Below are 27,922 nucleotides of genomic sequence, written 5' to 3' on the forward strand. Positions count from 1 at the left end.
GGGCTAAACTTGGTGGGTGTCTAAATAGCTAGCCCTGTGATGCCGGGCTATCTACTTAGAATATTGCAAAATGTGCTTTCACCGAAGAGCTATTTTAAAATCGGACATGGCGAGTGCATAGAGGAGTTCTGTATCTATAATTCTTAAAATAATTGTTATGCTTTTGTGTGAGGTTTATCGCGAGTAATTTAGTAAATTCACCGGAAGTTTGGGGGGTATGCTAGTTCTGACCAGCGACTAATGTAAAAAGCTGGTTTTTGATATAAAAATGTCCTAGGTGTGTAACTGAGGTATAAATATCGGAAAGGTGAGCTGCATTAGCTGGGTTGGGTTTATGTGACATTATATGCTAGCTTGGTGTATATTTCTGGCTGGGTGCTCTGCTGACATAATCTAATGTTTTGCTTTCGTTGTAAAGCCTTTTTGAAATTGGACAGTGTGGTTAGATTAACGAGAGTCTTGTCTTTAAAATGGTGTAAAATAGTCATATGTTTGAGAAATTGAAGTAATAGCATTTCTAAGGTATTTGAATAACGCGCCACAGGATTCCACTGGCTGTTACGTAGGTGGGACGATTTCGTCCCACTGGCCCTAGAGAAGTTAAGCTATTAAGCCGGTACCACTGTTTCCTATTCACGTAGTCAGGCAACCTTTTGAGTATCTGATTATTGACTATGTTGGCCCTCTGCCTCACTCGAAGAATGGTGGTAGTAGTGGTCTGTGATCACTGTGATGTCAGACAACTAGGTTTCCTGCTGCCTATCCTCTCCGTTCTATCACCACTAAGTCTGCTAATAGCTTTGACTCAGTTTCTCGCTGTTTGGAATCCCTAAGGTTATTCAGAGTGACCAATGTTCTAATTTCACCTCTTATCTGTTTGGTCACGTTTTCCAACAGCGCCATGTCGGGTGTAATACCTATTGTGGTCTACACCGACCATAACCCTCTCACCTTTTTGAGGTCTATGATGTGTCCTAATCAGAGGATAATGAGATGGTGTTTTTTTTACAGGCATTTCATCTCGATGTGCGGCACATCAGGGGTACTGATAATGTCGTTGCTGACGTGCTCTCTCGTGCGCGCTGTTCCTGAACGCGTCTGGTCCTATTGATCGGTGGACACGCGTTTTCTCATATGCGTGGTCCCAGAGGGTATGTGTGTCGTCCACGTGACTGGCCACTGTTTATTTGATCTATTTTGTATTGTCCTGTCGCTCCTGTCATCTATTCTCTGCTGTCCTCATTTTCTTCTTTCCTCTTAACCTTTCTGGCGCAGGCGTTCTGCTAGCGACCCACATCGACAACATCCGGTGAAATTGCAGAGCGCCAAATTCAAAATACAGAAATAGTCATAATAAACATTCATAAAAAATACAAGTGTTAAATATCGGCTTAAAGATGAACTTCTTGTTAATCCAGCCGCTTTGTCAGATTTCAAAAAGGCTTTCCGGCGAAAGCATACCATGCGATTATCTGAGGACAGCGCCCCGCTTACAAAAGCATACAAACATTTTACAACCAAGTAAAGGAATTACAAAAGTCAGAAATGGCGATAAAATTAATCACTTACCTTTTGAAGATTTTCATATGGTTGCAGTCACAAGAGTCCCAGCTACACAGTAAATGTTTGTTTTGTTCGATAAAGTCCCTCTTTATATCCCAAAAACTCTGTTTTGTTGGCGCGTTTTGTTCAGTAATCCACTGGCTCAAAGGCGGTCAAAACATGCAGACGAATACATCCTAATAGTACCGGTAAAGTTCGTCGAATCATGTCAAACGATGTTTATAATTAATCCTCAGGTTGTCAATTATGTAAATAATTGATAATATTTCAACCGGACAATAGCATATTCAATAGAAAGGAAAAACAATGAAGGGCGCGCACTCAGTCATGCACGCAAACCAGCACTGCATGATTCTACAGTCCACTGACAGAAAGGTCTCATTCTTCTTAATTTTTCAGAAAACAAGCCTGAAACAATGTCTAAAGACTGTTGACATCTATTGGAAGCCATAGGATCTGCAATCTGGGTCCTAACCCATTAGATACTCTATAGACATTCAATTGAAAACTACCCACGTCAAAAAATCCACTTCCTGGATGGATTTTCCTCAGGTTTTTGCCTGCCATATCAGTTCTGTTTTACACAGACATTATTTTAACAGTTTTGGAAACTTCAGAGTGTTTTCTATCCAATGCTAGTATATGCATATCCTAGCTTCTGGGCCTGAGTAAGAGGCAGTTTACTTTGGGCACGCTTCTCTTCCAGACGTCGAAATACTGCCGCCAAGCCATAAGAGGTTTTAAAGGTTGGTTCCTGTGCGCAAAGGTTTCTGAGGTCTGGGGAGGATGAGGTTGGCTGGGGCAGGGTGATAGCGTTTATCAGGGCAGTATTTTGTTTGTGTATGTTTGGTTAGGGTGATGTTCCGGGGTCCTTGGTGGTCCCTGATTTTATGGGGGTGTAGCCAGGGACACCCCTCATCACATCTACGTACGCAAACTTATTTCCCTCATTAAAATGCAAATCAATTTATAACATTTTTGACGTATTTTTCTGGATTTTTTGTTGTTATTCTGTCTCTCACTGTTCAAATAAACCTACCATTAAAATTATAGACTGATCATTTCTTTGTCAGTGGGCAAACGTACAAAATCAGCAGGGGATCAAATACTTTTTTCCCTCACTGTACATTACTGACTACACACAGCATTGTTAATTGTATATAGTTTTCTTTAGTTAATAAATATATTTGTTATTCCTTGATCTCTGCATTGCCTCCCTTTTTGTTATGGGCTACAAGCCAGTTCGTGACATATTGACCCCGTTCTGGGTCCGGATCGCGCTTGAGTATGGCTTCTATGGTGCTACCGCCAATGTTTAGATTTACCATAGCATTAGGTTTGTTAAAAATAGAGCCCAGAGAATTAATACAGACACAACACTTAGAACAACTTAGAGACAGAGACTGAGACAGAGACTAACATGCTGACCACACTGCTCGTGTCGCGTGCAGTATTCAATCATTTCACCCACAATGCTTGCACGCTGCAAGTCCTGCCTCTCTCATCTCCTGATTTGGTTTTTAGTAACATATACCCACGTGGGTGATTGAAAGGTGAACTGAAGTCTACACTCCAGTCCAGCCCAGCCCGGTAGTGGTAATGCACCTTAAAGTGCATTATGGCAGGTAGCCTAGTGGTTAGAGCGTTGGACTAATAACCGAAAGGTTGCACGATTTGAATCCCTGAGCTGACAAGGTAAAAATCTGTTGTTCTGCAACCAGAACAAGGCAGTTAACCCACTGTTCCTAGGCCGTCATTGAAAATAAGAATTTGTTCTTAACTGACTTGCTTAGTTATATAAATGTAAAGTAAAATAAAAATACTAATTCCATCATAAAAAGCAGACAGTGTGTGCAGATAAACAAGAAAAAGACATGACACAGAAAAACAAAGAGACAGAAAATAAGAGAGAGGTCAGAATATGGTGTAGTCAGAGAGACAAGTATAAAAGACAGATAGACACTGACTACTATGATGACTACCACAGACCTTTGCAGTTCTGCAGGTTGAACAGGGGCATGTGCATGATGGTGGGCTCTTCAGGGCGTCGCCCCTCGAAAACGTAGCAGCCCTGCGGACGGTCTTTCTCATCTCTCACACTCTCCTTCACCGGGGGAAAGGGGACCTTCTGCTGACGTGCATACTTTTTGGCACTAAACACCGTCTGTGAGGAGCAGGATCAGTAGTATGGTTATGTCAATGTCCTTCTCCTAACCAGCCTCTAGTCCCTACTCCCTAGGCCCTACTTCCAAGTCACAACTACCTACTTCCTAGTCACTATTCTGTAGCCCCTACTCCCTAGTTCCTACTCCCTAGGTCAGGGGTGTCTCTCATTCCATGGCTGGCTGAGTGGCTGCGGGTTTTAGTTTTTCCTTTCAATTAAGACCTCCACAACAAGGTGAGGGGAGTTCCTTACTAATTAGTACCTTCATTTATCAATCAAGTACAAGGGTGGAGCGAAAACCCGCAGACACAGCCCTCCGTGGAATGAGTTTGACATGTGCCCTAGGCCCTACTTCCTAGTCACTACCTCCTAGCCCCTACTCCCTAGAGAGAGAGCAAGAGAAGGGAGAGAGAGGACAGAAACACCATTAGACCCAACCAAATCATGAAAAAACAAAAAGATAATTACTTGACACATTGGAAAGAATTAATACAAAAACAGAGCAAACTAGAATGCTATTTGGCCCTAAACAGAGAGTACACAGTGGCAGACCCAAACTTAAGGAAAGCTTTGACTATGTACAGACTCAATGAGCATAGCCTTGCTATTGAGAAAGGCCACCGTAGGCAGACCTGGCTCTCAAGAGAAGACAGGCTATGTGCACACTGCCTACAAAATTAGGTGGAAACTGAGCAACACTTCCTTACCTCCTGCCAAATGTATGACCATATTAGTGACACATATTACCCTCAGATTACACAGATCCACAAATAATTCAAATCAAACCCAATTTTGATAAACTCCCATATCTACTGGGTGAAATACCAGTGTGCCATCACAGCAGCAAGATTTGTGACCTGTTGCCACAGAAAAAGGGCAACCAGTGAAGAACAAACACCATTGTAAATACAACCCACATTTATGTTTATTTATTTTCCCTTTTGTACTTTAACCATTTGCACATTGTTACAACACTGTATATAGACATAATGACATTTGTAATGTCTTTTTATTCTTTTGGAATTTCTGTGAGTGTAAGGTTAACTGTTAATTTTTATTGTTTATTTCACTTTTGTATATTATCTACTTTACTAGCTTTGGCAATGTTAACATATGTTTCCCATGCCAATAAAGCCCCTTGAATTGAATTGAGAGGGTCACTACTATCTAGGCACTTCATGTTCTTCTGAAAGGCTTGAATAGGAATAAGTGTGTGTGTGTGTGTTTGCCTCAAAGGGGTCTCCCTCGCTGAAGTCCAAGGAGATGATGAGGTCAACCTCCCTGGATGGGCGCAGGACGGGGGGGTAGGGAGAATTCATCTTTAACCCAGCATCTACCAGGTGAATCTTCTCTTTGGATGCCATGCTGCTCGGAACGTTAGTATCTGGGGAGATGGGGGGAAAGGAGGGGTAGACAGAGAGGGAGCGTAGAGAAGGGGGTAGAGAGACAGACAGTGAGGGGGGAGAGAGAGCGAGGGGGTAGAGAGAAATGGGGGGATTAGAGAGATAGGGGGAGCGAGAAGAGAGAGGAGTAGAGAGGGGGGTAGAGAGAGAAAGAGAACCAACCAAGAAAGTTGATATTTTGAAGGGAAACATCAGATCCTGATGACTGATACTAGTTATGTTATCATGTTAGGAAGAGGTCTGATGTTACTGTACCTTGTAACTTGAAGAGGAAGTTGGACGTGGTTCCCCATTCCCATGTTTGGACCAAAGGGAAAATGTTCTTTACAATCCACAACCCTTGGGGAGACACACACACCAATTTAAAATAATTCATATCAACTGGTCAAAAATAATCTCAGTGATGGAGAGAGTATACAGTCTGTTCTATATCCTTCCTTTACTGGAGTACACACACACATACTGGATAGAAAGGTAATAGAAAGGTAAAGGTACGTTTTTTCTTGAACTGCATTGTTGGTTAGGGGCTTGTAAGTAAGCATTTAACGGGAAAGTCTACACGTGTTGTATTCGGCGCATGTGGCAAATAAAGTTTGATTTGATTTAATGAAAAAAAAGCTTTACCATCGGGGAACTGGGAGATTGTAAATGACATTTTGTCCGTTGTGTTCCTCAACTCCGTGGACATCCCTTCATTTGCATGGTCTGGCATGTAACACATGTAACACACAGTTTGAAAAAGCTCATGAAATGAAGCTTCGTACGTCATTGATTTCATACTTTTGATAAAGTAATACACACATTGGCACAATGGTTCAAAGTTAGCTGCTTAGAGACGTCGACACATGCCTCAGAGCTCCAGTATCAAAACTAACATCACTAGTTAAGGTTAGGCCTTAACTTTGAGTGTTTAGGATTAGGCATTAACTTGGAGTGGCTTGGATAAGGGTACGTTGTCAATGGAAGGTACTATCAAAAAGGTGCATTAGCAACAAGAATTAGCAAACAAAAACACTTAAAGGACTTTTGTCAAAATTGACCCGAAACTGATTTGAACTCCTGACGTTCAGGATTCAAGTCATTGTTGTACTACCACTCACCAACCCCAATCTAACACCTGGCAGGCCAATCTTCAGGATTCAAGTCATTGTTGTACTCTCACTCACCAACCCCAATCTAACACCTGACAGGCCAATCTTCAGGATTCAAGTCATTGTTGTACTCTCACTCACCAACCCCAATCTAACACCTGACAGGCCAATCTTCAAGATTTAAGTCATTGTTGTACTCCCACTCACCAACCCCAATCTAACACCTGACAGGCCAATCTTCAGGATTCAAGTCATTGTTGTACTACCACTCACCAACCCCAATCTAACACCTGACAGGCCAATCTTCAGGATTCAAGTCATTGTTGTACTCCCACTCATCAACCCCAATCTAACACCTGACAGGCCAATCTTCAAGATTTAAGTCATTGTTGTACTCTCACTCACCAACCCCAATCTAACACCTGACAGGCCAATCTTCAAGATTTAAGTCATTGTTGTACTCCCACTCACCAACCCCAATCTAACACCTGACAGGCCAATCTTCAAGATTTAAGTCATTGTTGTACTCCCACTCACCAACCCTAATCTAACACCTGACAGGCCAATCTTCCATATGTATCCCTCTTGTTATTGTCTGATACGTGCGTGCACACACACTTAGCCAGTAACCACTATCATGTACAGCAGGAACACGTATCCTATTAGTGACTGGGTGGCTGGACATGATGCTGAACCACAGGGGGCTGGTGGCGGGAGAAATCGGAGCATGGGTTTATTGTAATGGATGAAACGGATTGAGAAATCGTACCAAACACGTGTTTGATATGTGTTTGATACCGTTCATGATGCCATTACCAAGCATTACAATAAGCCGTCCTCTGAGTTCTCCCTCCACCAGCCTCCCCTATTGGAGCTGTACTAGATACAGATGTCCACTGTTTATAACTACCTAGTACCATAAACCCTCTTACACTAAGACCATATTACCACATAACCATACTGCATTTTACATCCAGGTCCCCAAACCTGTAAAAAACTCAGCTCCAAGGCATCAGCTCAGTGAACTAACAGGGTCTTGAGTCATGAAGCCAAAGTCAGGTAATAGAAGTGGTACTGTGGAAGCTAGTGTTACCTGAGCAGGTGCAAGGTCTAATGCCTCTAAGAATAAAAGTACTACATAGTGTTACCTGAGCAGGTGCAGGGTCTAATGCCTCTAAGAATAAAAGTACTACATAGTGTTACCATGGCAGGTGCAGGGTCTAATGCCTCTAAAAATAAAAGTACTACATAGTGTTACCTGAGCAGGTGCAGGGTCTAATGCCTCTAAGAATAAAAGTACTACATAGTGTTACCTACCTATAAAGGGTTCTTTGGCTGTCGCCGTGGGAGAACCCTTTGATAACCCGTTTGGGTTTCATGTTGAACCCTTTTAAGTTCCATGTAGAGCCTTTTACACAGAAGGTTATGAATGGAACTTAATGGGCTTCAACAGTACATGGAACCCATAAAGGTTGTTCAAAGTGTTCTCCCACATGGACAGCCAATAACCCTTTTATCTCAGAGTGCAGGCTGTAGTCCAATGGTTTAACCTGGTGTTGGAGCAATATTATGCCATTGTTACCGTAGCGTTTGTCCTTCCAGTCTTTTGCCCAGCTGTCTGAGGTGAGGATGAGCTCCAGACTGACTGTCTCTATGAACTTCTTTCTCTCCTCCAGGCTGGTTCTCTTCCACCTCTCAGAGTCCATGTTCCACAGCATCTCGCCCTTACTGCTCACAAGACCTAAAGTCATTATGCACATAGTTCATGATAATTGTGTGTGTGTGTGTGTGTGTGTGTGTGTGTGTGTGTGTGTGTGTGTATGTGTGTGTCTCACCATTCAGTAGCTGTCCCAGTGTGGTGATGACTTCCCTTGTCTTCAGTGGATCTGGGTCCTCAGCGTACATGATCAGCACAGACACACACCTCACCACTTGGGAGGGCACACACTCACGCACCTCTACCTTCCCTGTACTCTCAAACTCCAACCTCATGCTCTCGTGCCCTGCAGAACAGAACAGGTTGGTCACGTGTAGAAGAGGTGATTTGGAAACACAACCTCCTCTCATGATGTGGTAACCCTGCCTGAGACATGTAAAACTCATGTCGCCCTCGGACCTTGAGGATGTCCTCTTGGCCTATTCCATTCCAGCCATTACAATGAGCCTGACCTTCTATAGCCCCTCCCACCAGCCTCCTCTGGTCAATTTACCTCCCCACACCGGCTGGAATGCGGTTTTAACCAATCAGCATTCAGGATTAGACCCACCCGTTGAATAATGTCTAGTATTGCCCTGTAGTTTGTCTGCTATTGTCCTGTAGTTTATTGTCTATTATACAACAGGTGGGTCTAATCCTGAACGCTGATTGGTTAAAACCAGTTTCCAGCCGGTGTCGATTCCACGTCTAAATCTATGACATTAAAATAGCTATTTACTCTGTTCCATCTGACTACGCAATCCACTGTCTCATCAGCCCAGCCAGGCAATTTATAAACTTGATCTCTACTATAAAAAGCATGTTGACATAATCTCACATTTAATTTAGACTAACATTTAGTTTTCAACAGCAGAGATTTGTATAAACATTGCTGTCTATCTCTGACATTTGCAACATTGTTTCAATTTACCAATTCGATCTCCAGCTGCCCCATAGTAATGAACGAGTATACAATGAAATATCAATTGAAAACAGGTCAAACGAAACAAAGTGCAACTAGTTTGCAGTCTTTTCAGCTTCAGTATGAAGTGATTTTGTTAGTTGTCTTGTTGGATAGCTCCTCTGAACAACAGTGGCCTTGACAAGTGAACAAATTTCTATGCCATGCGAAATCACGCCTCATTAGCCCACTTATGGATGTACGCAAATAATGTCACTAGAAAACAGCTTAATTAAACAAATTCAAATGCGGCTACATTGCTGTTATTCTGGCTTTTTGCCATGACTGTAATTAGCCGTAGTTGGCTAGCTAGCAAGCAAGGGATAAGAACGTCCAAAACTTGGGTCCCTCCACAGCCTCATAGAGGATCTAGATAATTTTTCTAACCTCTCTGGATTACAACCAAATTGTGATAACTGTACTATATTACGTATTGGATCACTAAAAAATACTAGTTTTACATTACCATGTAGTTTACCAATAAAATGGTCTGACGGTGATGTGGATATACTCTGTATAAATATCCCGAAAGAAATAAATTATCTCATTCCAATAATTTTAATAGAAAGTTAGCAAAAATAGATAAGATCTTGCTACCATGGAAAGGTAAATACCTTGTGGAAAAACCACCCTGATTAACTCTTTAGTCATATCCCAGTTTACCTATTTGCTTATGGTCTTGCCTACACCTAGCCAACAGTTTTGAAATGATATGAGAAAAAAATATAGAATTTTATTTGGAACGGCAAGCCAGACAAAATTAAACAGGTCTATTTATATAATGAATATGAATTTGGAGGGCAGAAGTGATTAAATATTAAAGCATTAGACCTCGCACTAAGAGCTTCAGTCATACAAAAGTTATACTTAATCCAAACTGGTTCTCTAGCAAATTAGTAAGAATGTCTCACCCTATATTCAAAAAAAGGCCTTTTTCCCTTTATTCAGGTTAACCTCTCACTTTCAGTTATTTGAAAATATTGCTATTTTTCAATCCATTTTTTAAATTTTTATTTCACCTTTATTTAACCAGGTAAGCTAGTTGAGAACAAGTTCTCATTTACAACTGCGACCTGGCCAAGATAATGCAAAGCTGTGCGACAGAAACAACAACACAGTTACACACAAGTGTACAGTGTGTGCAAATGGCATGAGGAGGTGTTATGAAAATTTTATGATTAAAGGTTTGACTAAATGATTTCACCCTGAAAATGTATAACCGAGTGATTATAAGATGAAGGTACTAATGTGTGTGTGTAGGAAAAGTTTAAGCTTAAGGATTTAGCAATGTAAGCAAGACATTCAAGGAAAAAGGGGAACTGTTAACCTGTTAGGGCTAGGGCGCAGTATTTACACGGCCGGATAAAAAACGTACCCGATTTAATCTGGTTACTACTCCTGCCCAGTAACTAGAATATGCATATCATTATTGGCTTTGGATAGAAAACACCCTAAAGTTTCTAAAACTGTTTGAATGGTGTCTGTGAGTATAACAGAACTCATATGGCAGGCAAAAACCTGAGAAGATTTCATGCAGGAAGTGGCCTGTCTGACAAGGTGTTGTTGTTCTTGCCTCTGTTTATTGAAGACTGAGGATCTTAGCTGTAACGTGACACTTCCTACGGCTCCCATAGGCTCTCAGAGCCCGGGAAAAAGCTGAACGATATCGAGGCAGCCTCTGGCTGAAACACATTATCGCCTTTGACAAGTGGCCGATCAGAGGACAAAGGGCTTATGCGCGTGCCCGAGTCGACCCCATGCTTTATTTTCTTTCGTCTGTTTACCTAATTGCAGATTCCCGGTCGGAATATTATCTCTTTTTTACGAGAAAAATGGCATAAAAATTGATTTTAAACAGCGGTTGACATGCTTTGAAGTACGGTAATGAAATATTTAGAAATCTTTTGTCACGAAATGCGCCGTGCGCATGACCCTTATTTACCATTCGGATAGTGTCTTGAACGCACAAACAAAACGCCGCTGTTGGAACATAACTATGGATTATTTTGGACCAAACCAACATTTGTTATTGAAGTAGAAGTCCTGGGAGTGCATTCTGACGAAGAACACCAAAGGTAATCAAACTTTTCTAATAGTAAATCGGAGTTTGGTGAAGGCTAAACTTGCTGGGTGTCTAAATAGCTAGCCCTGTGATGCTGGGCTATCTACTTAGAATATTGCAAAATGTGCTTTCACCGAAAAGCTATTTTAAAATCGGACATATCGAGTGCATAGAGGAGTTCTGTATCTATAATTCTTAAAATAATTGTTATGCTTTTTGTGACATAATCTAATGTTTTGCTTTCGTTGTAAAGCCTTTTTGAAATCGGACAGTGTGGTTAGATTAACGAGAGTCTTGTCTTTAAAATGCTGTAAAATAGTCATATGTTTGAGAAATTGAAGTAATAGCATTTCTAAGGTATTTGAATATTGCGCCACAGGATTCCACTGGCTGTTACGTAGGTGGGACGATTTGGTGCCACCTACCCTAGAGAGGTGAACAGACAGCAGACAACTTGTGACCACTGTGAAACTAATAACAGGAAGAAGGTCTCCCCACCCAGGGAGGGGAGAAACCTTTAGGCTTACAGTAGATTATGTAACATGGGGCAGGATATGATAAGCAATGTATGTGATGGAGAAGACTTGTAAATAAGCATTGACAGTGTTAAAGAAGAGGAGGAGGCATCTGTAAGGGGTATGACATATGATATGACCAAATGTTAGGTATAAAAGGCTGTGTACATTGTATGATATTCAGAGCTCTCGTGAATAAACTTGGTTGATTATTGTAGGCTGGGCCTCCGTCTGTGTCATTTAACCAGAACCTTACAAACTCTGGGGTGCAGACTGAGTAGTTTAATTGAAGTTCAGTTTATGAACATTGGGAACAGAATTCTCATAACAGGAGGTAAGGCAATAAATAGGCCATAGTAGCAGAGTAATTACAATTTAGCAGATTAACACTGCAGTGATAGATGAGCAGATGATGATGAGCAGATGAAGGTGTGTAAGTAGTGATACTGGTGTGCAAAAGAGCAGCAAAGTAAATAAAACAATATGGGGATAAGGTAGGTAGATTGGGTGGGCTATTTACAGATGGACTGTGTACAGCTGCAGCGATCGGTTAGCTGCTCAGATAGCTGATGTTTAAAGTTAGTGAGGGAAATGTAAGTCTCCAGCTTCAGCCATTTTTGCAATTGGTTCCAGTCACTGGCAGCAGAGAACTGGAAGGAAAGGCGGCCAAATGAGGTGTTGGCTTTGGGGATAACCAGTGAGATATACCTGTTGGAGCGCGTGCTACGGGTGGGTGTTGTTATCGTGACCAGTGAGCTGAGATAAGGCGGAGCTTTACCTAGCATAGACTTATAGATGACCTGGAGCCAGTGGGTCTGGCGACGAATATGTAGCGAGGGCCAGCCGACTAGAGCATACAGGTCGCAGTGGTGGGTGGTATATGGGGCTTTGGTAACAAGACGGATGGCACTGGGATAGACTGCATCCAATTTGCTAAGTAGAGTATTGGAAGTCGGATAGTCAGTTTTCCTATCAGTAGGATAGTCAGTTTTACTAGGGCAAGTTTGGCGGCGTGAGTGAAGGAGGCTTTGCTGTGAAATAGAAAGCCGATTATAGATTTGATTTTGGATTGGAGATGTTTGATATGAGTCTGGAAGGAGAGTTTACAGTCTATATACAATCAATCAAATGTATATATAAAGCCCTTTTTACATCAGCCAATGTCACAAAGTGCTGTACAGAAACCGAGCCTAAAACCCCAAACAGCAAGCAATGCAGATGTAGATCCACGGTGACTAGGAAGAACTCCCTAGAAAGGAAGAAACCCAGGAAGAAACCTAGAGAGGAACCAGGCTCTGAGGGGTGGCCAGTCCCCGTCTGGCTGTGCCAGGTGGAGATTATAACAATAATCTCGGTTGGTTGCAATTTAAATGTAATGTTTAAATCCACCAGAAAAGACAAAACAAATAATACACCAGATATTGTCGTTAAACTGAAATATAGTAATTGATTAAAAAAAACATTAAAAAAAAAGGAAAAAAAGAAAGTATCATCTTTGTAGATGATATCATCAATACGAGTGGAGTGATGTCATACATGCAGCTAACAAAAACATATGGAAATGTCTGCTCTACCCAAAATTACAACCAACTAATTGCAGCATTACCGCAAAAATAGAAGGAACTTTTTTTAAACTGTATTTAACTAGGCAAGTTAGTTAAGAACAAATTCTTATTCACAATGACAGCCAAACCCAGACGATGCTGGGTCAATTGTGTGCCGCCCTATGAAACTCCCAATCACGGCCTGATTGGGATACATTATGGAATCGAACCAGGGTCTATAGTGTCTCCTCTAGCACTGAGATGCAGTGCCTTGGACCGCTGCGCCACTCAGGAACCCATAATTGGTTAAAGAAAATTGTGATAAATAAAAAAGTATACCAGTTTCATTTAAGGACCAAAAAATTGACAGCCGTGCCATATAGATTGCAAAATAGTTGGGAAGAGATTTCTGACGTACCGATTCCATGGCACATGGTTTTTGAACTGATACGCAAAATGACGCCGGATTCAAAACTTTTCAATTTCAATTATTATACAAATTCTTGCAACCAATAGAATGTTATTTATATGGGAGATACAACTTTCCCAGCACTGCAGATTTTGCTGTGAAGAGGAGGAATCATTAGATCATTTGTTTTGGTACTGTCCATACGGCCACAAGCCCAGGAATAGCTGAAGAATTGCAATATTTACCTGGATCTGACCCTGCAGATGACAGTACTGGGGGATCTGAAAAGTCATAGTCAATTGATCAATAATATAATAATACTTTTAGCAAAAATGTTTATTTTCAATTTACAATCTGTAAAAACAATGAGAATAGAAAGGTTCAGAAATGTTGTGAAAGATCATAGCACAGTAGAAAAATATATGGCAAATAGAAATCCAATATGGATGGTGTTAAGAGATAGGTGGAAGGGGTTAAATGGAGCTGAAGGTTGGGACTAATAACAACAAGATAACTAATGTAAAACATACTGTGCCCGTAAAATGTATACAGGTTAAGAACTTTTTTGAAAAAGCACAATTTGAAAGATATGGAAATCAAACCGGATGGACATCAGAAATAGATGGAAGAGGAGTGACAGGAGTAACATATATGTATATATAACTATTGTAAAATAGACTGTCCATAAAATGTATATAGTATGTATGAACTGGAAATACAGGCCTAAGAATGGTTGTTCACTAGTTTGCTCCAATTGGGGGAGGGTTGAAGAGTAATAAAGGAAATGTATATATTTTTTTAAAGGTACAGTTGAAGTCTGAAGTTTACATACACCTTAGCCAAATACATTTAAACTCAGTTTTTCACAATTCCTGACATTTAATCCTAGTAAAAATGCCCTGTTTTAGGTCAGTTAGGATCACCACTTTATTTTAAGAATGTGAAATGTCAGAATAATAGTAGAGAGAATTACTTATTTCAGCTTTTATTTATTTCATCACATTCCCAGTGGGTCAGAAGTGTACATACACTCAATTAGTATTTGGTAGCATTCCCTTTAAATTGTTTAACTTGGGTCAAACATGTCGGGTAGCCTTCCACAAGCTTCCCACAATAAGTTGGGTGAATTTTGGCCCATTCCTCCTGACAGAGCTGGTGTAACTGAGTCAGGTTTGTAGGCCTCCTTGCTCGCACACGCTTTTTCAGTTCTGCCCACAAATTTTCGATGGGATTGAGGTCAGGGCTTTGTCATGGCCACTCCAATACCTTGACTTTGTTGTCCTTAAGCCATTATGCCACAACTTTGGAAGTATGTTTGGGGTCATTGTTCATTTGGAAGACCCATTTGCGACCAAGCTTTAACTTCCTGACTGATGTCTTGAGATGTTGCTCAATATATCCACATAATTTTCCTCCCTCATGCCATCTATTTTGTGAAGTGCACCAGTCCCTCTTGCAGCAAAGCACCCCCACAACATGATGCTGCCACCCCTGTGCTTCACGGTTGGGATGGTGTTTTTCGGCTAACAAGCCTCCCCCTTTTTTCCTCCAAACATAACGATGGTCGTTATGGCCAAACAGTTTTATTTTTGTTTCATCAGACCAGAGGACATTGCTCCAAAAAGTATGATCTTTGCCCCCATGTGCAGTTGCAAAACGTAGTCTGGCTTTTTGATGGTGGTTTTGGAGCAGTGGCTTCTTCCTTGCTGAGCAGCCTTTCAGGTTATGTCGATATAGGACTCGTTTTACTGTGGATATGGATACTTTTGTACTTGTTTCCTCCAGCATCTTCACAAGGTCCTTTGCTGTTGTTCTGGGATTGATTTGCACTTTTCGCACCAAAGTACGTTCATCTCTAGGAGAGAGAACGTGTCTCCTTCCTGAGCGGTATGACGGCTGCGTGGTCCCATGGTGTTTATACTGCGTATTATTGTTTGTACAGATTAACGTGGTACCTTCAGGTGTTCGGAAATTGCTCCCCAGGATGAACCAGACTTGTGGAAGTCTACAAAAAAATTGTGAGGTCTTGTTTGATTTCTTTTGATTTTCCCGTTATGTCAAGCAAAGAGGCAATGAGTTTGAAGGTAGGCCTTGAAATACATCCACACTTCCAATTGACTCAAATTATGTCAATTAGCCTATCAGAAGTTTCTAAAGCCATGACATAATTTTCTGGAATTTTCCAAGCTGTTTAAAGGCACAGTCAACTTAGTGTATGTAAACTTCTGACCCACTGGAATTGTGATACAGTGAATTATAAGTCAAATAATCTGTCTATAAACAGTTGTTGGAAAAATTACTTGTGTAATGCAGAAAGTAGATGTCCTAACCAACTTGCCAAAACTATAGTTTGTTAACAAGAAATTTGTGGAGTGGTTGAAAAAGGAGTTTATGACTCCAACCTAAGTGTATGTAAACTTCCGAGTTCAACTGTATGTGTGTATATATATTTGCAAAAGAATATATGGGAGTTTGGAAGTGATGAAGACATTTACATTGATGGAAGCTATAATCTATCTGCAAAATTAATGCTGATCACAGCCAATATGGCAAAAGATCATTTAGAACAAACGACTGGGTCGCGTCCATAGATAAAGAACAAAAAGACTGAACGGCTGGGTCGCGTCTCTAACAACTTAACCGGCCGGCCGGCTTGGGTAGCAACCCTAGATTTGTGTTGCGACTATATCTTGTGGAAGGATGAAATAGTATTAATAAATATATCAAAATAATGTTTTTAATAAAAATATGTCAATCATTATTTGAATATGTAGCTACCCCATTGTATAAAAGTGATTATGCCCTCGAAGCCGGTGTTTGGAGGATATATTGGCACAGTTTGCTGACCTCGGCTTTGTCTCGAACCTAACAACTCCCGTGCCAAAATATCCTCAAACACCGGCTTCACTGGCATTATCACTTAAGTATTGTCCTTTATTTAACTAGGCAAGTCAGTTAAGAACAAATTCTCATTTTCAATGACAGCCTAGGAACAGCGGGTTAACTTACAATGGGTTCATTCATCCCCCTCCTCTCCTCTGTAACTATTCCCCAGGTCGTTGCTGTAAATGATAACGTGTTCACAGTGAACTTACCTGGTAAAATAACAGAAAAATAAAATAAAAAATGACCTTGTCAGCTCGGGGATTTGATCTTGCAACCTTTTTGTTACAAGTCCAACACTCTAATCACTAGGCTACCTGCCCCAAAGTAGTGTCTAGTAGTGTCCTGTAGTTTATGGTCTAGTAGTGTCCTGTAGTTTATGGTCTAGTATTGTCCTGTAGTTTATGGTCTAGTAGTGTCCAGTAGTTTATGGTCTAGTAGTGTCCTGTAGTTTATTGTCTAGTAGTGTCCTGTAGTTTATGGTCTAGTATTGTCCTGTAGTTTATGGTCTAGTAGTGTCCTGTAGTTTATTGTCTAGTATTGTCCTGTAGTTTATGGTCTAGTATTGTCCTGTAGTTTATTGTCTAGTATTGTCCTGTAGTTTATGGTCTAGTAGTGTCCTGTAGTTTATGGTCTAGTAGTGTCCTGTAGTTTATGGTCTAGTATTGTCCTGTAGTTTATGGTCTAGTATTGTCCTGTAGTTTATGGTCTAGTAGTGTCCTGTAGTTTATGGTCTAGTAGTGTCCTGTAGTTTATGGTCTAGTAGTGTCCTGTAGTTTATGGTCTAGTATTGTCCTGTAGTTTATGGTCTGGTAGTGTCCTGTAGTTTATGGTCTAGTAGTGTTTTGGAGTATTGTTTTACATTTTTTTGTGTTTCTTTTTGATTGAAGGTGATTCTCTTCGTTGTTGTTGTTTCTTTGTGTGTCTGTACTGTGTCTGTTCCTGGGTTGCAGGCTAACTAGCATGCTGTACTGTAGCTTACCTCCAAATAAGCTCCAGATCTTTTTTACCACATAAGCATTGTTCACCTGCTTGTCTGCAAAGGCACTCCCACAGATACCTGCCCAGCAACAACAAACAAACAACAATAAATTGATGTGTGTGTGTGTGTGTGTGTGTGCACGTTTGCATGTGTGTCTATGCGTTCTCCACCTTGCAGCAGAACCATGTCCATTTCCTTCCTCTTCTCTCTCAGAGTCCCGCCTTCAAACTGGCTCCCAAGACAGGAAGTGGGGATGAAAGCGCCCAATCCGGAAAAGCCGCTCTCGTAGGGGGTCATCTCAAACCACACCCCTACAGAAAGTTGGTAAATTACAGAAATGTACACTCATTGGCTTTGTCTGACTCAGAAAGTTCTGAATTTCCAAGTTTGCATGAACCCTGCATAAGTCACCTTTAGTGTCATCCTGTCTGTGGCAGTCCAGGTCTATGGCGCTGTAGATGGGGTAGGGTTTGGTGTTAGCATCTTCAGAGAGACAGCGAGTGTGCATCTGATACAGGAGAGAGAACAAGGGGGAAGAGATGGGGAGTGGAGAGATGGGGGGGTGGAGAGGCAGGGAAAGATGGTGGGAGGGGGGGCAAGAGAGAACAACGGTGGTGAAGAGATGATGGGGGATACAGAGGCAGACACACACACACACACACACACACACACACACACACACACACACACACACACACACACTGGCAAACAGACAGATAGACACACACACAAACACACACACAATCATACACTGACCTCTTTCATGAAATAGGATGCAGTGAATGCGCCCCAGAAGTCAGTGAGGTTGAAGTCCTGGTTTTGTGCTTTCCTCAATTTCAGCCACTCCACAGCTTTGCTCAAGTCCACCGTAGAATCCTTCAGCTTCTTTATCATTTCATCACAACGCTCCTTCGACAAGGCTGGATCGCTGTACAGAGATGACATGCACCTGTGTGTGTGTCAGTGAGTGGGTGAGTGAGTAAGAGGGTGTGAGAGAGAGATACCTCATTTGTTTCAGCACATTCAAAATTAACTTTCCTGCTAAGAATAATTGTGTGTGTGTGTGTGTGTGTGTGTGTGTGTGTGTGTGTGTGTGTGTGTGTGTGTGTGTGTGTGTGTGTGTGTGTGTGTGTGTGTGTGTGTGTGTGTGTGTGTGTACGTACCAGGTGGTGCCTGACACCCCACACATGTAGAGGAGGCTGCCCAGCAGGTTGTCCTGTGCCAGTTGATGCAGAGATCCCAGCATGCCCACTGCTGCCCTCTCTCCTCCACCTGACCCCAGCAACGCTATGTTAGGAACATCCTCCTGAGAGATGGGGAGAGAGAGGGAAGGAAAGAGAACGAAAGACAGACAGACAGAGAGAGGGAGACCGAGAGAGATCAAATCTAAAGGATTTCACATCAGTGTCCCATCATACAGTGCGTTATATATGGATGATGGGGGGGGGCTAATAGCAGGCAGCTGGAGACATGGGAGTGGGGAGGGGGCTCCATATGTAGCTGGCTGTGGAGACAGGGAGGAGTTAGAGAAAGACCATGTGTACCAGAGAGAGTGATCGATAGAGAAGACAGGAGTACCCACCAGTTCACAATTGATACCCTGATCTTTCAGCCACTTCTTAATCAGAGTCTTCCTCAACGTCACGTATTTTATCTCTTCATCATTGATGGAGTGAGACAGACGCACAGTCTGACAGAATGAACGAGAGATGGAAAAAACTGTACAGGATATTATTTCATAATGATACAGTTTGTTTTAATTGAGCCATAACATTTATAAAGTAACATGGCATTTCAATTGAAAGTTATTTTAAGATAATTAAACATAATTCTGACAGTTTATACTCTTACTTTGTCAGAAAAGTAGATTTTATTCCGTAATTCTGGATGCATATTCATAGCTATGTATTACAGTACAGTGTGGTATGTTGCAGACTAATGTCATCCTCATATTCTGAGTTTCTTATGAGTACAGTATACAGTGCCAGTCAAAAGTTTGGACACACCTACTCATTCAAGGGTTTGTACTATTTTTTTTGTACTATTTTCTACATTGTAGAATAATAGTGAAGACATCAAAACTATGAAATAACACATATGGAATCATGTAGTTACCAAAAAAGTGTTAAACAAATCAAATTATATTTTAGATTCTTCAAGGTAGCCACCCTTTGGCTTGATGACAGCTTTGCACACTCTTGGCATTCTCTCAACCAACTTCACCTGGAATGTTTTTCCAACAGTCTTGAATGAGTTCCCACATATGCTGAACACTTATTGGCTGCTTTTCCTTCACTCTGCGGTCCAACTCATCCCAAACCATCTCGAGTGGGTTGAGGTCGGGTGATTGTGGAGGCCCGGTTATCTGATGCAGCACTCCATCACTCTCCTTCTTGGTCAAATAGCCATTACACACCTGGAGGTGTGTTGGGTCATTGTCCTGTTGAAAAACAAATGATTGTCCCACTCAGCCCAAACCAGATGGGATGGCGTATCGCTGCAGAATGCTGTGGTAGCCATGCTTGTTAAGTGTGTCTTGAATTCTAAATACATCACAGACAGTGTCACCAGGAAAGCACCCCCACACAATCACAACTCCTCCTCCATGCTTCACGGTGGGAACCACACATGCGGAGATCATCTGTTCCCCGACTCTGCGTCTCACAAAGACACTGAGTTTGGAACCATCCTCATCAAACCAAAGGACAGATTTCTACTGGTCTAATGTCCATTGCTTGTGTTTCTTGGCCCAAACAAGTCTCATCTTCTTATTGGTGTCCTTTAGTAGTGGCTTCTTTGCAGTAATTCTACCATGAAGGCCTGAATCACGCAGTCTCCTCTGAACAGTTGATGTTGAGATGTGTCTGTTCCTTGAACTCCGTGAAGCATTTATTTGGGCTGCAATCTGAGGCGCAGTTAACTCTAAGGAACTTATCCTCTGCAGCAGAGGTAACTCTGGGTCTTCCTTTCCTGTGGCAGTCCTTATGAGAGCCAGTTTCATCATTGCGCTTGATGATTTTTGCGACTGCACTTGAAGAAACTTTCAAAGTTCTTGACATTTTCCGGATTGACTGACCTTCATGTCTTAAAGTAATGATGGACTGTCATTTCTCTTTGCTTATTTGAGCTGTTCTTGGCATAATATGGACTTGGTCTTTGACCAAATAGGGCTATCTTCTGTATACCACCCCTACCTTCTCACAACACAACTGATTGGCTCAAATGCATTTAAGAAGGAAAGAAATTCCACAAATGAACTTTTAACAAGACACACTGTTAATTGAAATTCATTTCAGGTTATTACCTCATGAAGCTGGTTGAGAGAATGCCAAGAGTGTATGAAGCTGTTGTCATGACGTTGCCCTGGGGGGGGAGGGGGGGGTAGGTTTATGACTCCCATAAATACCTTTCCCCTTTTTCCTCTCTACTCTACTGATGTGACTATTGAAAATCCCTTGGTTAACATAGAGATTCTGGGGACATCAAAAGGTGGGAAATGGAACCATATTTCAGTAATCCAACCAGTTGAAAATATGCGTTGGTACTTAATGAATATGATGTCAGATCAGTTGGCATCTGAGACATTCTTACAGTTTATGTCATCCTATCATTAGTATCTTGGAAAGTCTACACATTATAGTTATCAGATTCACATGGAATTGTTGTGCAATTTAAATGTTTAAATATGAAACTATTTGTGAAAAGATGAAATGTAATTTTAGCTTCCAAATGAGAGAATTGGGTTTTCATGAGTGAACTATGCTCAACTCAGTGGCCCCGCCCAAGTGAAGAGACATTGGTTATAAACTATGAAACACGCCCTTCTCTCACCTCCTATATAAAGCTCTTGACGAAAATGTAACTTCCTGTTCCGAGGACGACGGTCCCCACGTTGAAATGGCTCAGATAATAACCTAATGAAATTAGCATCGAATTTTAACGTGAAGATGACGATATACACGCCGAAAGGATGAATTTCGACTATATCAGCCAGAATATAGCATGAGTTAAAAGTATGGCAACTTGGTATGGCAACACAGGAAGCGGCGCAGGTCCTAATCCAGGCACTTGTCATCTCCCGTCTGGATTACTGCAACTCGCTGTTGGCGGGGCTCCCTGCCTGTGCCATTAAACCCCTACAACTCATCCAGAACGCCGCAGCCCGTCTGGTGTTCAACCTTCCCAAGTTCTCTCACGTCACCCCGCTCCTCTGCACACTCCACTGGCTTCCAGTTGAAGCTCGCATCTGCTACAAGACCATGGTGCTTGCCTACGGAGCTGTGAGGGGAACGGCACCTCCGTACCTTCAGGCTCTGATCAGGCCCTACACCCAAACAAGGGCACTGCGTTCATCCACCTCTGGCCTGCTGGCCCCCCTACCTCTGCGGAAGCATAGTTCTCGCTCAGCCCAGTCAAAACTGTTCGCTGCTCTGGCACCCCAATGGTGCAACAAGCTCCCCTCACGACGCCAGGACAGCGGAGTCAATCACCACCTTCCGTAGACACCTGAAACCCCACCTCTTTAAGGAATACGTGGAATAGGATATAGTAAAAAGATATAGATGTACTATTGTAAAGTGGTTGTTCCACTGGATATCATAAGGTGAATGCACCAATTTGTAAGTCGCTCTGGATAAGAGCGTCTGCTAAATGACGTAAATATAAATGTAAATGGTATGAACTTTGAACTCTTATTCACTCCAGAAGTGATACCTCCTAGCCATTGGAGTTAGCAGCAGTCGCTAAACGTGGGCTAGGAGAGGACGGACAGAGTAACCAGTCTACCACGCTCCAGTTCACCACTAAACATTCTTCAGAGATCCATAAAGGACAAACCGGCCTTCCATCGATGACCAATCTACCGAAGCGCAGCTGAGAGTAAATATTTATTGTATTCTCCTTTTTCAAATGGGTGGTCATTTACAATGCATAAGATACTGTATTTACGATAGCATAGCTTCTCCCTTTGTTACTCAGTCTTCCCGCTCTTTCACTCAAACCCAACCCCCTTTCATTTGTGTAACCAGCCATCATGTCGGCTCCGTCCACCAGGGACGTTTTCTTTATGACATAATTTGTAATCAATGTATGTTCCATTCGGTATATGTAATTCTGTGTGATTACTTAGGCATTTAGTAAATAAATAATTAAACCCAATTTTGTATTGCTGGTTCAACTTGTTAGCCAGGGTTCGTGAAGATAACCAAGAATTTACCACTTTCAGATGAGACTAAACAAGGTGACAATTAAATATTGACTGCTACTGATGTAAAAGATTACTAGGTCTTTAAGAGTTTATTCAGGAGATAACAGCACTATAAACATTCTTTCATGGTGCCCTGACTTTCTAGATAATTATCTATCTGATTAGCTTAATCAGGTAATATTAATTACAGAGAAATTATTTTATAGAATAGCATGTCATATCACTTAATCCTGCATAGCCAAAGACACAACACTGTCATCAAAGTAAAGGGTGGCTACTTTGAAGAATCTTAAATATAAAATATATTTTGATTTGTTTAAGACTTTTTAGTTACTACATGATTCCATATGTGTTATTTCATAGTTTTGATGTCTTCACTATTATTCTACAATGTAGAAAATAGGAAAAATAAAGAAAAACCCTGGAATGTGTAGGTGTGTCCAAACTTTTGACTGGTACTGTACATAAACATAATGAAGTAAGCTTCCTTTCATTGTGATACAATTTGGTGAACTTCATATTGACAGCAACAGAAAAGGGCTTTATTCAATATATATTTTAGCGATATCCACTATGCAGTAGCATACCATTTCAATAAGAAGGTATTTTTATAGTATTGTGGAGTTTCTTTCAGACAAATGTCCTATTCTATATTGTGAAGATGAGTTTCTTACCTTAAGAGTATCTTTTGGTTTCAACATTGCTCTTGTTGAATTCATTTACACAGATCCTTTAAACACAAACCAATCCCTTTGTTATTATCCATGTCAAAGGGTCAGAAAACTCTTGATAACATGTTATATAAATTAATAACTTTACTGTGATAAAGGGAGTTTTTCCTAGGGAGTTTTTCCTAGCCACCGTGCTTCTTTCACATGCTTTGCTTGCTGTTTGGGGTTTTAGGCTGGGTTTCTGTACAGCACTTTGAGAATATCAGCTGATGTACGAAGGGCTATATAAAAATAAATTTGATTTGATTTGATAGTCAATTACTCAAGGACATAGTACTCAGTTGAAACCGAAAGGCACTCTAATATATATTTTCTATGTCCTAAACACATCTATCAATGTGACTTCAAAACTAGAAGCCAAAGACTCTAGACTGATTTGAATAAAGGTCACCTGCATCATTCTATTACACAACATTCAATCCCATTAATTTATATAGCACTTTTTACAAAGACAGATTGTCACAAAGGTCTTTACAACAATATGATATTATACTATTTTCTTGATTATTATATATATAAAATCAAGAAAATAGTAAAACTAAACACAAATGCTACATGCAGTTTATAGACAGAGAAGTCTTACCAGAGATGTATAGTGTAGTACAGCAGACTAGTCCAGTCTTAATCTTCACCTCCAGTTGATCTCCTCTTGATCTCCACACTCTAGTCCCATCCTCTGTCATCTTATATAGGCCCAGACACACACACACACACACACACACACACACACACACACACACACACACACACACACACACACTCTGGGAGTGACAGATACTGGGATAATATCTAGGAGACACCTAACTGTTGCTCAGGAACACATAATTAGTGACACTTCCTTGTGGAACTGGAGTGGTAGGATTTTTGGGGGATGATTTTCTTATACTGAACATAACCAGTAGGCCGACACCTATAACCATTTTATTTTCGCTAGTACCAACATGTCACTTCATATTTTTTTTTTAAACGTCACTCAAGCCTCAGTGTCACTCAGCCTTCCTGATGTACAGTTGAAGTCGGAAGTTTACATACACTTAGGTTGGAGTCATTAAAACTCGTTTTTCACTCCACAAATTTCTTGTCAAAAAACTATAGTTTTGGCAAGTCGGTTAGCACATGTACTTTGTGCATGACACAAGTAATTTTTCCAACAATTGTTTACAGACAGATTATTTCACTTATAATTCACTGTATCACAATTCCAGTGGGTCAGAAGTTTACATACACTAAGTTGACTGTGCCTTTAAACAGTTTGGAACATTCCAGAAAATGTCATTGCTTTAGAAGCTTCTGATAGGCTAATTGACATCATTTGAGTCAATTGGAGGTGTACCTATGGATGTATTTCAAGGTCTACCTTCAAACTCAGTGCATCTTTGCTTGTCATCATGGGAAAATCAAAAGAAATCAGCCAAGACCTCAGAAAAAAACTGTAGACCTCCACAAGTCTGGTTCATCTTTGGGAGCAATTTCCAAATGCCTGAAAGTACCATTTCATCTGTACAAACAATAGTATGCAAGTATAAACACCATGGGACCACGCAGCCGTCATACCGCTCAGGAAGGGACACGTTCTCTCTCCTAGACTTGAATGTACTTTGGTGCGAAAAGTGCAAATCAATCCCAGAACAACAGCAAAGGACCTTGTGAAGATGCTGGAGGAAACAGGTACACAAGTATCTATATCCACAGTAAAACGAGTCTTCTATCGACATAACCTGAAAGGCCGCTCAGCAAGGAAGAAGCCACTGCTCCAAACCGTCATAAAAAAGCCAGACTATGGTTTGCAACTGCACATGGGGACAAAGATTGTACTTTTTGGAGAAATGTCCTCTGGTCTGATGAAACAAAAATAAAACTGTTTGGCCATGATGACCTCGTTATGTTTGGAGGAAAAAGGGGGAGGTTTGCAAACTGAAGAACAACATCCCAACTGTGAAGCACGGGGGTGGCAGCATCATGTTGTGGGGGTGCTTTGCTGCAGGACGGACTGGTGCACTTCACAAAATAGATGGCATCATGAGGGAGGGACAATTGTGTGGAAATATTGAAGCAACATCTCAAGACATCAGTCAGGAAGTTAAAGCTTGGTCGCAAATGGTTCTTCCAAATGAACAATGACCCCAAGCATGCTTCCAAAGTTGTGGCAAAATGGCTTAAGGACAACAAAGTCAAGGTGTTGGAGTGGCCATCACAAAGCCCTGACCTCAATCCTATAGAACATTTGTGGGCAGAACTGAAAAAGCGTGTGCGAGCAAGGAGGCCTACAAACCTGACTCAGTTACACCAGCTCTGTCAGGAGGAATGTGCCAAAATTCACCCAATTTATTGTGGGATGCTTGTGGAAGGCTACCCGAAATGTTTGACCCAAGTTAAACAATTTAAAGGCAATGCTACCAAATACTAATTGAGTGTATGTAAACTTCTGACCCACTGGGAATGTGATGAAAGAAATAAAAGCTGAAACAAATCATTCTCTCTACTATTATTCTGACATTTCACATTCTTTAAGGTACTGTTGAAGTCGGAAGTTTACATGCACCTTAGCCAAATGCATTTAAACTCAGTTTTTCACAATTCCTGACATTTAATCCTAGTAAATGTAAACTTCCGACTTCAACTGTACCTTAGATGCTGCTACAGTATATACAGTATTTGCCCTGACTGGTATGTAAATACTGTGTCTGTTTTTTGTCATGTTGTCATGCTACTTTGTGATTTGTGAATATCCTCAATGACTGGGCCACCAACAACAATGTTAACATTGGAGCACATGCGAATAAGACTTGATTTATGTGTGTCAAAAGTCTCATTGTTTACTAATTGTCTCATTTAATTATGAAGTGATCAGGGGTGAAAGTAGAATGAATTACTTCCCGGTATGGGACCTCTGTCTGCTCGCACTTGTCAAACAATCACTTCAAAGGTCTCCTTTACTAGGCTACCCACACACATTCATCTTTACTAGGCTACCCGCGCACGTTCATCCACTACCAACATACAGTATATGTATTTACAGCCTCCAAACAGTGGTGAATGGGAACAGACATCTGTTACACAAAACATCAAAAAGTTAATGACATTTGGTGATTGTCATTAGGCCAGAATTTATGCATCCACTGCTGTCCGCGCACATCTCAGCCGCTCATATCTGCCTTCAAAAAATGTCAATGTTGTCGTCGAACAAAATCACATGTTGGAGCGTAGGCTATACCACCAGTTTTCAAGTCCATTCGTTCAATTGTCTGACTGGCGTTAATTATAATGGTTTAATAACCTACAGTTGTCTTGACGTTTTGTTTTCATTATAGGCTCATGTTTTATCGGTACGGCGCACTCCAACTATTTATTTTGCCGGGATGCGATACCGGACCGTACTGCCTTACTTTCACCCCTGGAAGTGCTATAATTTGACATTTCTGAATGGTCAATGCCATTTATATAAACGGTGGGAAGTTAGCTTAATGAAAGTAGCTGATGCGGTTACTAAAACAGCGATAGCTCTTGAATGACAGTAGATATTTCTGTTCTGATTTCAGATTTGAATGGTAGACAAGTAGACCAAGATTTAATAACCTATTTTAGAAACACCCACTGTTTTGTTCACTTTCCCAACAAATTAGACTAATACTTGGAGCTTATGATATCTTAGTCTACTTGTCTGCTTTACAAATGAGCAATCAGATAGAGATATATTCTACCAATCAGGAGATACAGCTGTTTAAGTATATATTTTATTCAGGTACCTCTCTTTTTATTAAACCTTTGTTTCCTCATATCTGTCAGAACATTAACGTTTTTAAGAAATACAGATGTATCATTCAAATCAACTGTTATTTGCATGTGGAAATGTCATGGGATGCATTTGCTCCATTGTTAACATTGTTGTTGGTGGCCCATACTTTCAGGGTATTCACAAATTAAGTGGCTTTAAGCATCCTCATCATAAGCTTCACAGACACTGCTGGCTTGCCTACTTCTACATGCCATCACCCTACATCCTCTATTCCTAAAGATGGTGACTTGAAGCATCATTGTCAAAAGCTCCACAAACCCTGCTGCCTGCTTCAACTTGCCATCACACTGCTTCCTCCATTCCAGAAGAGGGTGGCTTGAAGCATCATTATCAAACGCCACAAACCCTGCTGCCTGCTTCAACATGCCATCACACTGCTTCCTCCATTCCAGAAGAGGGTGGCTTGAAACATTATCACAAACGCCACAAATCCTGCTGCCTGCTTCAACATGCCATCACACATTCCTGAAGAGGGTGGCTTGAAGCATCATTATCACAAGCGCCACAAACCCTGCTGATCCCAACTCTGTTTTGCACCACATGGAGTGCAGCCTAGCAGGTACCCCTCCTTTGTTATAAAACCTTAGTTTTTTCATATCTCTCAGAACATTAAAGTCTTTAAAGACTAAACAGAACCATGTGGGGATCTGGCCTTGAGCTTGGACCCCAAGATGCTGATGCAGCTTTAATTAGGGGTCCTTGCACCGTTCTTAGCACATTTTTACTAAACAGTATGTTGTAAAAAGGATGTAGTACAATTAGTACATAGTATGTAGTTTTAGTAAGCAGTAGGCAAGACAGATTTTGGACACAGGCTCTGTAGTAGTCTAAAAACAGTTTGTGAAAGAACAGTCGTTGTGTTCCAAGATGGCCACTCCACTTAGGTCTATAACGGCCATTTACAATTTGTCAAATG

At 41.1% G+C, this 27,922-nt stretch overlaps 1 protein-coding gene across 1 annotated transcript in view; it reads right to left on the reverse strand.

Annotated features, from left to right (window-relative positions):
- LOC106577821 (cytosolic phospholipase A2 gamma) overlaps window positions 1-23,908 on the reverse strand; it is a 36,123-nt gene extending 12,215 nt beyond the window's left edge. The window contains exons 1-15 of the mRNA XM_045701420.1: window positions 23,794-23,908; window positions 23,154-23,209; window positions 18,856-18,963; window positions 18,437-18,579; window positions 18,030-18,222; window positions 17,685-17,781; window positions 17,444-17,584; window positions 17,274-17,351; window positions 13,654-13,689; window positions 8,057-8,224; window positions 7,804-7,962; window positions 5,755-5,835; window positions 5,386-5,469; window positions 4,957-5,111; window positions 3,553-3,727 (exon numbers count right to left, since the gene is read on the reverse strand). Coding sequence (XP_045557376.1) covers window positions 3,553-3,727; window positions 4,957-5,111; window positions 5,386-5,469; window positions 5,755-5,835; window positions 7,804-7,962; window positions 8,057-8,224; window positions 13,654-13,689; window positions 17,274-17,351; window positions 17,444-17,584; window positions 17,685-17,781; window positions 18,030-18,222; window positions 18,437-18,579; window positions 18,856-18,963; window positions 23,154-23,198 — 1,663 coding nt within the window. The 5' untranslated portion in view covers window positions 23,199-23,209; window positions 23,794-23,908. The remainder of the gene's footprint in view (window positions 1-3,552; window positions 3,728-4,956; window positions 5,112-5,385; window positions 5,470-5,754; window positions 5,836-7,803; window positions 7,963-8,056; window positions 8,225-13,653; window positions 13,690-17,273; window positions 17,352-17,443; window positions 17,585-17,684; window positions 17,782-18,029; window positions 18,223-18,436; window positions 18,580-18,855; window positions 18,964-23,153; window positions 23,210-23,793) is intronic.
- Between the last annotated feature and the right edge of the window lie 4,014 nt (window positions 23,909-27,922).

This window comes from Salmo salar, chromosome ssa18, assembly GCF_905237065.1.
Source record: "Salmo salar chromosome ssa18, Ssal_v3.1, whole genome shotgun sequence".
In the NCBI taxonomy this organism is placed as follows: Eukaryota; Metazoa; Chordata; class Actinopteri; order Salmoniformes; family Salmonidae; genus Salmo; species Salmo salar.